A 12,697-nucleotide genomic window follows, 5' to 3' on the forward strand; every position below is an offset into this window, starting at 1 on the left:
CTCCTGCCCTTCTGAACAGAGCATCCAGTAATGTAAAGACAGTGGAAGGCCACTGTCTCTACAGTGGTGCAAAAAGGACACTTATCTGTCACCCCAGGGTTCAGGACAGACACAAAGGTCATTGCAGGCCACTCTTGGCCAGTGGACATTTGTAGGAACTCCTCCATTCAGGACGCACATCCTCACCAGAGGACGGGCGGATGCTCCACAGTGAGTCGACCCGAGCTTCTGTCTGTTTGTTTACTTCAACAGAGTGAGTGGTTTTAAAGAAACTGTTCACTCCCTCCTCTGCATCACTGTCTCCTGAACAAAAACACATCCAGCTTCTTCAGCTCTATCAATTTCAATAGAGAGGCTACATCACTATGTGCTCCATTTAAATCAGGGGTGCCCAATGCGTCCATCACAAGGTAGTGTGGGTAGATCACATGGCATTGAAAAAAAAAAACACAAAAAAGTTAGCCTATCATCTGTAGTGTTCGGTAACATATACCCTTATTTTGGCAACGCGGCGACACAGGAAGTAACAGCAGTATGTCCGTAGCTTGACGTAGTTGTTTTGCCGTGTGAGTCGAGCGGCAGAATGTACGACACTGACTACTACTAACCGATCTGATAAAAGCATTTACATGAGGAAAAACTGTGTGGGCATCACAGCCCTCTGGTCTTTGGTCTCAGACAGAAACCTCTTATAGGAGGCGGTGATGTGGTTCTCTTGAGTGGCTGTCGTCTCCACCTCCTCCTCTCATCTGAGAAGACCTGAAGCAGAGTTTTCCTGGCTCTAATACCACTCTCTTCCTTCTCATTAGTGTTTTTTCATGGTTAGACATTCATCATCAGACAGATTTTCTATCAGCACATCATTAATCACAGGGTCAACACTGCTGTCACTTCTATCTGCTGCACATCAGGTGAGGCAGATTCACCCGAGGGTCATCAGCTGGTCGGCCCGAGCCCTAACCACCGGCATCATCGGCCTCAACAGCCTGAACAGCCAAGGTCAGTGTGTATACCAGAAAAGGTCCTAAAGAGGCAACAAATACAAGTACACACACACACACACACACTGAACTGACCTGGCTGTCAGGGTCACCGGGCATGCCCAGTACTGGTGCTGGTGGTCTTGGTGGGGTGACTGGTGGGTGTGATGGGTTGGTCGGAGGTCTTGTGGCCAGACGTGGTCGTTCACACACCTCACACAGAATACTGCTGGCTGCGTTCACCATGGTGCAGCTCTTACACTGCCACTCTGAAAATGATGCAGTAACACACATGAACACACAGCTGCTTAACATCATACTGAGGCCTATGTAAAATATGTATTGTATGTTATTATAAACAAATTATTATATTTACACAATTGAAGCGATATATGTACATTATAATATATACATATTTGTAGCAATTTGTAGATGATGAGAAAAGCTCTAATCCGAAGGATTGTGGTGATTGCATCGTCGGCATAGATGAGTGTCGTAGAGCTGACTTTAACTTTTGTTATTTTTTTTGGTATTTGTAAAAGTGTTTTGCATTTTGTAAATTTGTTTTGGAAAATGTAAATATGTTTTAACTTTTGTTAATTTGTTTCTGTATTTGTAAATTTGTTTCAAGTTTTGTAACACTGGTTTGCACTTCCAGGCCACCGTAGAAGATGGACCAGGAAGAACGCATCGCTCTCTTCTTTCTGGGGATAGGAGGTGAGAGGTTTAACTGCAGACCGCTGACACAGGACAATACACCAACCCCCCCCCCCCCCCCCCCCCGCCCCAGTGAACGACACGCCTCCCAGGGCAAGCCACACCTCCGGTACACAAGACACACCTACTTCACACTGATTGGGTCACAGAAGAGACTGCGTCCAAAATGTTTGCGTTGGCGAAGAACACTGTATGAATAGTCATTATTTGTATACATTAAATCAATGAGGTTTGGTTTGCTAACCAGTAACGTCTGCATGCTGTTACCATATTGATTGTAATAGCAAGCCAGACACAGCGGTTTGTTTCTTTTAACCTTTATTTATACAGTTTATCCCACATCCCATTTTCAACCAAGAAACATAGAAGATAAACTACATGCTATTTATTTATTTTTATTTTGTTTTTATCTCTTTTTAAATCTTTAAATGACTCTGAGAAGTTGCACACAGTTTGCTCATTTGACCTCAGCTCTACAAAAAGTATTTGAAGATGAATATGCTGTCCTCGGTGCACTGTATATAACTTGACAATAAATAAAATATTTCACTTTCTGTTGAATCACGGTCAACAGTGTCATTGGATTGGATTTATTTCAGTTATCCTGCTTATATTTTAGGACTGGGAAAGTCTTATAGGCAAATACAATCCAGTTCAGTACTACTTGATTGTGGATTAAACATTTCCCCATGCATATGACACACAATGATGATTCTGATGATTGTCTAAAGGTGCCACCAGACACTGAAGACCATCCCTACAGCAAGTTTTCCTCCCAAAGACTTGGTCAGTTTAAAAATTTCTTTCATAAATCATCAACCACACAGATCCTTACTCTCTCAGTCAGGCTTATGTGTGTGTCCATTTAGAGCAGTGATGTTACTGTGGCCAAACAGGATGACACGTCTTCCCAGAGTCTCGTGCTACGTAAGGAAGTGCAAATGATCAGGGAAAGAAAATGTCTTATTCAAAGCACTTTATCGCATGTATTCAGTGTTGCATATTTATGCATTGTATCATTTAATTTTAGGAGGAGGCCCAACAAGCCAAACAGCAACGATGTGAGTCCAGTTGTCTGTTAATTCATGTCATTACTCAGGATTAAGGCATGCTGCAACACTTTAAGGTGAGTGACAATGGCATTTTGTGTGGTGTTTCTGTATGTATATACAGTTGTGTGCAAAAGTGTTTGCCCCCTTCCTGATTTCCTATTTTTTACCATGTTTGTCACACTTAAATGTTTCAGATTATCAAACACATTTAAATATTAGACAAAGACAACACAAGTTAACACAAAATGCAGTTTTTAAGTGATGATTTTATTTATTATAGGGAAAAAACTATCCAAACCTACATGGCCCCATGTGAAAAAGTAATTGCCCCCCTTGTAAAATCATCAGGTCACTGTGGTTAGTCAAATTTTTTGGAAAATGTAACTTGCCACACACAGACCTGATTACTGCCAGACCTATTGGATCATGAGACCACTTAAATAGAACCTGTCAGACAAAGTGAAGTCGGCCAAAAGATCCCAAAAAAGGAGGACATCATGCCGTGATCTAAAGCAATTCAGGAACAAGTGAGAAACAAAGTAATTGACGTCTATCGGTCTGTAAAAGGTTACAAAGATCTTTCTAAAGCTTTGGGACTCTAGTGAACCACGGTGAGGGCCATTATTCACAAATGGAGAAAACATGGAACAGTGGGCAACCTTCCCATGAGTGGCTGGTCGACAAGAATTACCCCAATAGTGCAGCAACAACTCATCTAAGAGGTCACAAAAGAACCAGAACAACATCTAAAGAACTGCAGGCCTCACTTGCCTCAGTTAAGGTCAGTGTTCATGACTCCACCATAAGAAAGAGACTGGACTGAGTTCCAAGACCAAAACCACTGTTGGGCAAAAAGAACAAAATTGAGGCTCGTCTCAATTTTGCCAAAAAACATCTTGATAATCCCCAAGACGACTTTTGGGAAAATACTCTGTGGACTGACGAGACAAAAGTTGAACTTTTTGGAAGGTGTGTGTCCCATTACATCTGGCGTAAAAGTAACACCACATTTCATAAAAAGAACATCATACCAACAGTCAAATATGGTGGTGGTAGTGTGATGGTGTGGGGCTGTTTTGCTGCTTCAGGACCTGGAACACTTGCTGTGACAAATGGAACCATGAATTCTGCTGTCTACCAAAAAATCCTGAAGGAGAATGTGTGGCCATCTGTTCGTGACCTCAGGCTGAAGCGAACATGGGGTCTGCAGTAGGACAATGATCCGAAGCACACCAGCAAGTCCACTTCTGAATGGCTAAAAAAAACAAAATGAAGACTTTGGAGTGGCCTAGTCAACCTGACCTGAATCCTATTAAGATGCTGTGGCATGTTATAGCACTTATAAAGGTTTGTGGCTGAATTACAACAATTCTGCAAAGATGAGTGGACCAAAATTCCTCCACAGCGTTGTAAAAGACTCATTGCAAGTTATCATAAACTCTTGATTGCAGTTTGTGCTGCAAACGGCGGCCCAACCAGTTATTAGGTTTAGGGGGCAAACACTTTTTTATACAGGGCCATGTAGGTTTAGATTTTTTTTCCCTCCCTTAATAATAAAAACCTTCATTTAAAAAACGCATTATGTTAACTTGTGTTGTCTTTTACTAATATTTAAATGTGTTTGATGATCTGAAACATTTAAGTGTGACAAACATGCTAAAAAAATAAGAAATCAGGAAGGGGGCAAACACCTTTGCACACAACTGTATGAATACCCATAATATATTTATAGAAAATCATCACAGGCAACATTGTGTCTCCCTGGGCCAAGAAGAAGGACAGGGTCTTCATTCTTTTTGAAGATGTTGACCAAGTGGACCAGGTGATGCACGTCTTGTCTGGAGTCGTTGAAAGTCCACAGACAGATAAGAAGTCTGCAGATCCTGTGGCTTTCATCATACAGAGGTGAGATATCAGACACTGACACTGATTTGTAGACTACATGTTTTATATGACTGTATATGTCTCCTTTTAAAACATGGTGCCTGTCCAACAAGATCTTAAATCTTAATCCTCATGACACAGGCATCGATTTACACCCTTGCAGCTGTACTCTCCATCTCCCTGGACAAAGACAAACAGATGTACACATGTGGAACTCAGTTTGACTGGAGGTAAACTGGATAGTTAAGGAAACTGTTCCTCCAATTTTCACAACAGTTTGTATCTCCTAATGTGTATGAGTGTCATTAATGACTTCATTATTTTTGTTATATCGTTTTGTCATATCAGCGAGATAACACAGCTTGGGGAACAGCTTCAGACCCACATGTCCACTGTTTTGATCTGTGTCTGCAGTCTGCAGATAGACCTACTTGGGTTCTTTCGCTTATTTCACTTTCATTTTCCTGAGAGCCATGTTGATTGGCCAGAATTTCGGTGCGTCACATATCAAATATCACAGTCAGACTCATAGCAGCAGATTAAAGCAGCTGCATTTATCCAATATCCATTGTTCCAATAGCGAACAGATAAATAAATGTATTTGTGAGACAATATTCCACAGATGTACAACTTATGTTGCATGAATTCACACACAAAACTGTAAAGTGTAAACTCTTGCCTCATGCATGTAATGATAAATTTGTGATGGTGTAGCTGTTGCATTGTACGACCCCCCCAAAAGGCACAGTTTCCCCATTGACAGTAGCAAAATGTAGGACGATTTTCATTTGTGGGAGATGTAATAAAGAATGTGTGAACTTGTAACTCATGTGTCGTATTTACAGGGTAGAAAACAATTCTGTCTTCAACTTTTATGATTTGTGACTTTTGTATACGAGTACACAATTTACTGGCGCAGAGTACTGACAGTGTGAGTGCAGAGAAGAGGAGGGAGGGAGAGGGAGAGACTGATAGATAGAGATAGAGAGAGTGCTCACGCCATAATGGCTGTTCCCCCAGCAGTCGAGGCCTATGGCAGCATAACTAAGCAATGATGAACCAGCCCAAACTATAAGCTTTATTAAAGAGGAAAGTTTTAAGTTTAGCTTTAAATATAGTGACATTTTCTGCCTCCTGGACCCAAAGTGGGAGCTGGTTCATGATATTGATATCATGATATTGAGTGACGCATGATTTGATTTGTGTGATTATTCTTATGTACATTATCTACAACCCTGGTCTCACTTTATTGTGGAGACGGTTACTCACTTCCGGTTCTTCCTGACGGAAATTGACAAGATGCTCGAACTGTTAGACGACTTCACGGTCTTTTCTGATTATTCCCAAACTTAATATGGTTATGTTCTTCGCAAAGACATTGAGGACAAGTTTCAAGCACCCTGCTATTCCCTGATGTGTGGCATGCAGCCAACAAGGTATTTTTTTGTTGCTGTATAATATTATTTTTTGGTTTTTGTATTGCTAGCTACAGTGGGTACGGAAAGTATTCAGACCCCTTTTTCACTCTTTGTTTCATTGTAGCCATTTGCTAAAATCAAAAAAGTTCATTTTATTTCTCATTAATGTACACTCAGCACCGCGTCTTGACAGAAAAAAAACAGAAATGTAGAAATTTTTACAAATTTATTAAAAAAGAAAAACTGAAATATCACATGGTCATAAGTATTCAGACCCTTTGCTGTGACACTCATATTTAACTCACATGCTGTCCATTTCTTCTGATTCTCCTTGAGATGGTTCTGCTCCTTCATTGGAGTCCAGCTGTGTTTAATTAAACTGATTGGACTTGATTAGGAAAGGTACACACCTGTCTATATAAGACCTTACAGCTCACAGTGCATGTCAGAGCAAATAAGAATCATGAGGTCAAAGAAACTGCCCAAGGAGCTCAGAGACAGAATTGTGGCAAGGCACAGATCTGGCCAAGGTTACAAAATAATTTCTGCAGCACTCAAGGTTCCTAAGAGCACAGTGGCCTCCATAATCCTTAAATGGAAGACGTTTGGGACGACCAGAACTCTTCCTAGACCTGGCCCTCCAGCCAAACTGAGCAATCGAGGGAGAAGAGCCTTGGTGAGAGAGGTAAAGAAGAACCCAAAGATCACTGTGGCTGAGCTCCAGAGATGCAGTAGGGAGATGGGAGAAAGTTCCACAAAGTCAACTATCACTGTAGCCCTCCACCAGTCGGGGCTTTATGGCAGAGTGGCCCGACCAAAGCCTCTCCTCAGTGCAAGACATATGAAAGCCTGCATAGAGGTTGCCAAAAAACACATGAAGGACTCCCAGACTATGAGAAATAAGATTCTCTGGTCTGATGAGACCAAGATTGAACTTTTTGGCATTAATTCTAAGCGGTATGTGTGGAGAAAACCAGGCACTGCTCATCACCTGCCCAATACAATCCCAACAGTGAAACATGGGGGTGGCAGCCTCATGCTATGGGGGTGTTTTTCAGCTGCAGGGACAGGACAGACAGACAGACAGACAGACGACTTTATTGATCCCTTTGGGAGGTTCCCTCTGGGAAATTAAGAGCTCCAACATCAACACACAGCACTGTTAAGATTAGAAGGACGACTGGTTACAATTGAAGGAAAGATGAATGTGGCCAAGTACAGAGATATCCTGGAAGAAAACCTCTTCCAGAGTGCTCAGGACCTCAGACTGTGCCGAAGGTTCACTTTCTAACAAGACAATTACCCTAAGCACACAGCTAAAATAACGAAGGCGTGGCTTCGGAACAACTCTGTGACCATTCTTGACTGGCCCAGCCAGAGCCCTGACCTAAACCCAATTGAGCATCTCTGGAGAGAGCTGAAAATGGCTGTCTAACGTTCACCATCCAACCTGACAGAACTGGAGAGGATCTGCAAGGAAGAATGGCAGAGGATCCCCAAATCCAGGTGTGAAAAACTTGTTGCATCATTCCCAAGAAGACTCATGGCTGTACTAGCTCAAAAGGGTGCTTCTACTCAATACTGAGCAAAGGGTCTGAATACTTATGACCATGTGATATTTCAGTTTTTTAATAAATTTGCAAAAATGTCTACATTTCTGTTTTTTTTCTGTCAAGACGCGGTGCTGAGTGTACATTAATGAGAAATAAAATGAACTTTTTTGATTTTAACAAATGGCTGCAATGAAACAAAGAGTGAAAAAGGTAAAGGGGTCTGAATATTTTCCGTACCCACTGTACATGTGTGTAGCCTACGATTGTCTGGTCTGATTTTACTTTATTATTTGTGCTAATTGTAATATTTTATGTGTACAGTTTGAAGATTTGGATGCTTCATTAAATCAGTTAAAGAAAGCCACTTGTGTCTGTCGTGCCTGGAGGGAATTATAGTGACAGTTTTTGCATCTACACAATGGCAAATGATAGTGAATAATCTGCTGCTTTAATATGTAATAATTTGTTTTGACTCAAACACTACAATGAAGTAGTAGTTTAAAAAGGGTCGAGACAATAGATTTATATAATTCATCTATTTTCCTTTAACCTTTTTTTGTATGTGAGGGAGGATGAAACACGGACACTGACCAGTGATGGTGGCAGGTTGAGATTCATCTCTGTTAGAGCTGATGGATTCCAAGTGAGGACGCTCACACTCCTGACACAGCACATCCTGGATGGAGTTGACTTTAGTGCAGTGAAGACAACACCATGTGGAAGAACTGAAACAGTATGAGAGACAATGTTAGGCTGCTTTTTTCATTTAATCTGTGCTTGAATAGTAACAAAGGTGAATCTCTTAATCTCATCCATAGGAAAGCTATAACAACACGACTGAACCAGCAGCCTGGTTAGGTTCACTAATGAACGGTTGAATTGATCTAAAATCCTGAAGCGAACAGTGAGATGAGGGTGAGTTCAGTACTGCCAGAAACACTGATCCTGACCTGTGACTGCTCCGGATTTTGGATGACGACGATGATGATGATGATGACGTGACAGCTGTTCGACGATGGTTTGACCTCTCGGGGGAAGAGTGGTACAGTTTGTCACATTCTGAGCAGAGGCCCTGCAGACAGGTTAGGCAGTGTGCCGAGATCCGAAATATTCCACAGATAGCACAGTTGTCTGAAACACAGTTAGCGATACACATACATATAAAACGTTGTGAGATTGGAAAGAGAGGGGTAGATGTTGGAGAGAAGGTAATCTCCAACAGCAGCAACAATTAGCTCAGATTTGTTGCTGTTGAGCTGGTTTGAAGTTTCACCTTGGGGCTCAAGTGCAACCAAACACAAAATGGCAAGCCCAAAACAAAAAGGTGTTCCTCTTTGATAAAATACTTTTGTAAACATAAATATTACATTAGATTTAAAAACTCGTCATATAATATCAGATTTCTCAAATTTGTATGAATATAATGCTGACTTTCATTAAACTTCACACTTTGCAGAACATTTAAAAAAAAAAAAAGAAGCCGTTTTGTCAGCACAGGTCTTCATTTCAAAATGTTGTAGCAACGGCTACAAAGGGCACAATGCAGGTTCAAGTGCAGTAAACAGAAAATGTACGCAAATCTCTGTGGACAGAAAGTACGGAGAGGCCTTAAAGTAATAACTAAACCCCTAAAGCACATTTTCAGATGTAAACCAGTGTATCTGGGTAGCTAGTAATGTTATTTGCTGATCCAGGTGCAAAGCTTCACAGTTTAGCATAAAGTATCAAAGTTATAAATGATGTGATATAAAAAGGCGTATATACTGCCTCTCCGGTCAAACACTAGCTACTGCATTCAAATATTGAGGCCTTTCTTAGTCCACTCTTGCTTCATTAGTACAAACTTTCATTGCCCTCTTGTCTAATCAGCGCAAGGCTCATTGTCCCAGACTCCTCCCCCTTTTATAAATGCTAAAACTTTCACTTAGTCGCCTTTCTCTCCAGTCACTGAAAGGCTTGTCTCACTGAACACAGCTGCAACTCCATTTCAGGTTTCGCTACCAGACCCCTGCACTGCTCCCCACTCTCCCTCCCACCTCTTTTCCTTCACTCTCAGCCCACTTCTATGCATTTCCAGACATTTGTAGTCAGAACTTGTGATTTCCAAGGTCCCCTGAACTTAAATCACAAAGTCAGAGCAACCTCACCAACCCCAAACACATGGGATTCCACGATGGATGCCACCATACATACGCAGCACTTGTTCCAGTCATGGTTGAATTTTTAAGTGTAGAATGTATTTTGCTACACTGTTGTGTGCAAAGAACCATGTAGAGTGTTGTTATTGACTGGTATTGCTAAAAATGGCTATCACAAGATATGTTTTCTGCCATGCTTTTTTCCAACTGCCCAAATAGAACACGGTGAACATGGGGTGACATCACTCCCAGTTCCAACTTCACTGTAAAAGGAAAGCAGGATTAGTTACACTTTAAGGACTCTGCTTTTCTAAACACAGCAGCAGTGTATCCTGCTCCCAAAGTGCACTAGAGGAATACTGATGAGAAGCTGCATGTGTCTGTGTAATATTTGAGAGAAATTATGATTTTGTGTACATAGAAAATGTTTTAGATCTTTGAGTTCAGCTCATGAAAAATGGGAGCAAAAACAAAAGTGTTGTGTTTGTATTTTTGTTCAGTGTATCTTAACTTGTATTATTTACATGCTTTTTCAAAGCCCACAGAGAGCCAGTCGTCTCCTGCAGTGCTTCAGAGACTGTAGCAGCCCCATCTCCTTCTCAAGGTAAATCTTTATTTTCTTAAATGTTCTCAGAGACAATTTAATAAGCATATGTCATGTTTGTCTGTATCACACTTCTACTGTATGTCTCCCATCTGGAAACAAAGGACGACACCGTCTATGTTTTAACCATAGTCTACATTTATGTATGATACATTTTTTCTCTTGTTGTGTAGACTGTATGTTATAGCGTTGTATGTGTTTTGCAGCTCTGCCTCCTCACCTGGGTGTTTGTTTGAGGAGGTGGAGAAGACTTGAATGGACCTGAGACCTTGGTGGTTGGAGGACAGAGAGTGGCTGTGACTGCTCCCCCTGGTGGACTGATGGTGCAGAGGGAAGGCGAGAGACTTGCTCTGACCGTCAGAGTGGCATGAGATGGCAGAGGAGTGGTAGACCACAGCATCAGTATTTAGACCTACGTCCTGAAGGGCAGAGGTGAAAGGTCAGGGTGAACTATACAAGGGTTAGGATTAGCAATGTCATTAACAAGCATAATCTTCTACCGTTGCTATTTTCTACAACCTACACATTTTTGTTCAAACACATGTATTTGTGGTTTAGCTTTCATGGTTAGCTTTCGTTGTTCTCCGGTCAGAAAGTGAATGGTTGCGACAACTGTCAAGCGATCGATTGAAAACTAGCATGTTAACCATAACTTCCAGCTAGAAAAAAAAACTCACCCCGCTACACGAATAAGTGTGACTTCAATAAGACCAGCTGACGCACAGCTTGTTTAGTTTGTAAACAAACAAAGTCTACTCACTGGTCCAACAGTAACAGGGCCAGATCGCCATCATCATAGGCGCCGATCCCGTGGGTGCTCTGAAAAAGTTGAGCACCCACCGGGGGATAGCCATCAAAAAAAATAAAATAAAAACAAACTAAATAAATAAATAAAACTGCATCTTTAAAATGAACTGCACCTATCTGAAATCGCCGACAAGTTCATAGGCGCACAGCCGCCAGAAAAAACACGTTCCTCCTTCGGCGGTAGACAGCAGCCAGTGGTGACTGACTGACTCAAATATTTTTCTTTCTTTCTGTAAAAGTAGGCCTGTCACGGGGTCACCTGCTTAGGGACTGTTTTTGTTTATTTTTCCTGTGTTGATCTGCCTTCACTAACTCTCCTGTTATTGCAGATCTTGTCACTCACAAGACAAGATCGTGTCGGCCCTGCAATCACCTCATTCCACTCACCTGAGTCTCCCCGCCCACTTCCACACCTGGCACTCATTATCCTCATCAGCCTCCCATTCAGTCTCCCTTACAAATACAACCATTCTCATTCACCCCTTGTCAGATCGTCATGCTACACGTCCTGCTCTTGTCCTGCCAGTTTTGTTCTGCCTAAGAGCTTTTGCCTGCTACTTCTGCCAGAGGTTTTTCTGGACCTCTCTCCCTCAGTTAGTTTACTTCCTTTGTTTGCTACTTAAGTTTTTGTACTTTAATTAAAAACCCTTTTTTGGACACTTTGAATTGTGCTCTTGGGTCCAGTGTTTTCCCAGACATTACAAGGCCACTGCGTAGGCTGGAGATTTCATGTGTCAAAAATTGTGTAATGATGACTATGTGAGTTTGTGCTTTGAATTAATAAGTGTGCATTTTTAAAATTCCCTCTGGAGTGGAGTGGACTGGAGTGGAGTGGTTAACCCTATGTTGCCCCTGACGGTTGTGCAGGCAGTATGTGAAAGATGAGTGATAGGCGATTCGCTGTGTAAAATGGGTAAATGGCAAAACTAATCTTTTGAGCAGCTTTGAGTGAGAAAAGGCGCTATATAAATACAGACCGTTTACCATAAAACTTCACGCCACTCAGTGTTTTGAGTGAAGGCAGCGATGTACAGTATGCAATAAAGCAGTTGACGAGGTGACATAGGTCGTAGGGAATAGGACGTAAAGTTTGGGGAGCGAACCGAAACCACAAGTTACCACAAGACGCAGACCCTCTCAGGCTCGGATGAGGCTACTTTTCAAACTGTTGAGTTGACAATAAGTTGAAAATATTCTTGGAGATATTATTTGAAAGTTGAAATAAGGCACTGGAGAGACAGACTCTTACCTTGTGTCTCAGCGTAGCAATGATTCTCTCATAGAACTCAGGGTGAGGGTGAGTCTCCTGGAATCAAAACACAACACAGGTTATTGCCTCTTTCATTTATTCCATTTATACATACAGTTGCAAGAAAAAGTGAACCATTTGGAATTATCTGGATTTCTGCATAAATTGGTCATAGAATGTGATCTGATCTTCATCTAAGTCACAACAATAGACAAACACTGTCTTATTAAACTAATACCTCACAAACAATTATATGTTTACATGTTTTTATTGAACACACAATGTAAACATTCAC

General features: G+C 41.5%; 1 protein-coding gene across 3 annotated transcripts in view; it reads right to left on the reverse strand.

The window, feature by feature from the left end:
- LOC131462689 (E3 ubiquitin-protein ligase RNF31) overlaps positions 1-12,697 on the reverse strand; it is a 62,850-nt gene that overhangs the window by 37,700 nt on the left and 12,453 nt on the right. For all 3 annotated transcript variants that reach the window (XM_058634127.1, XM_058634144.1, XM_058634136.1), the window contains exons 5-9: positions 12,403-12,459; positions 10,567-10,765; positions 8,555-8,735; positions 8,196-8,329; positions 1,077-1,249 (exon numbers count right to left, since the gene is read on the reverse strand). In XM_058634127.1, coding sequence (XP_058490110.1) covers positions 1,077-1,249; positions 8,196-8,329; positions 8,555-8,735; positions 10,567-10,765; positions 12,403-12,459 — 744 coding nt within the window. The remainder of the gene's footprint in view (positions 1-1,076; positions 1,250-8,195; positions 8,330-8,554; positions 8,736-10,566; positions 10,766-12,402; positions 12,460-12,697) is intronic.

Source organism: Solea solea, chromosome 1 (genome assembly GCF_958295425.1).
Source record: "Solea solea chromosome 1, fSolSol10.1, whole genome shotgun sequence".
NCBI classification, from domain to species: domain Eukaryota; kingdom Metazoa; phylum Chordata; class Actinopteri; order Pleuronectiformes; family Soleidae; genus Solea; species Solea solea.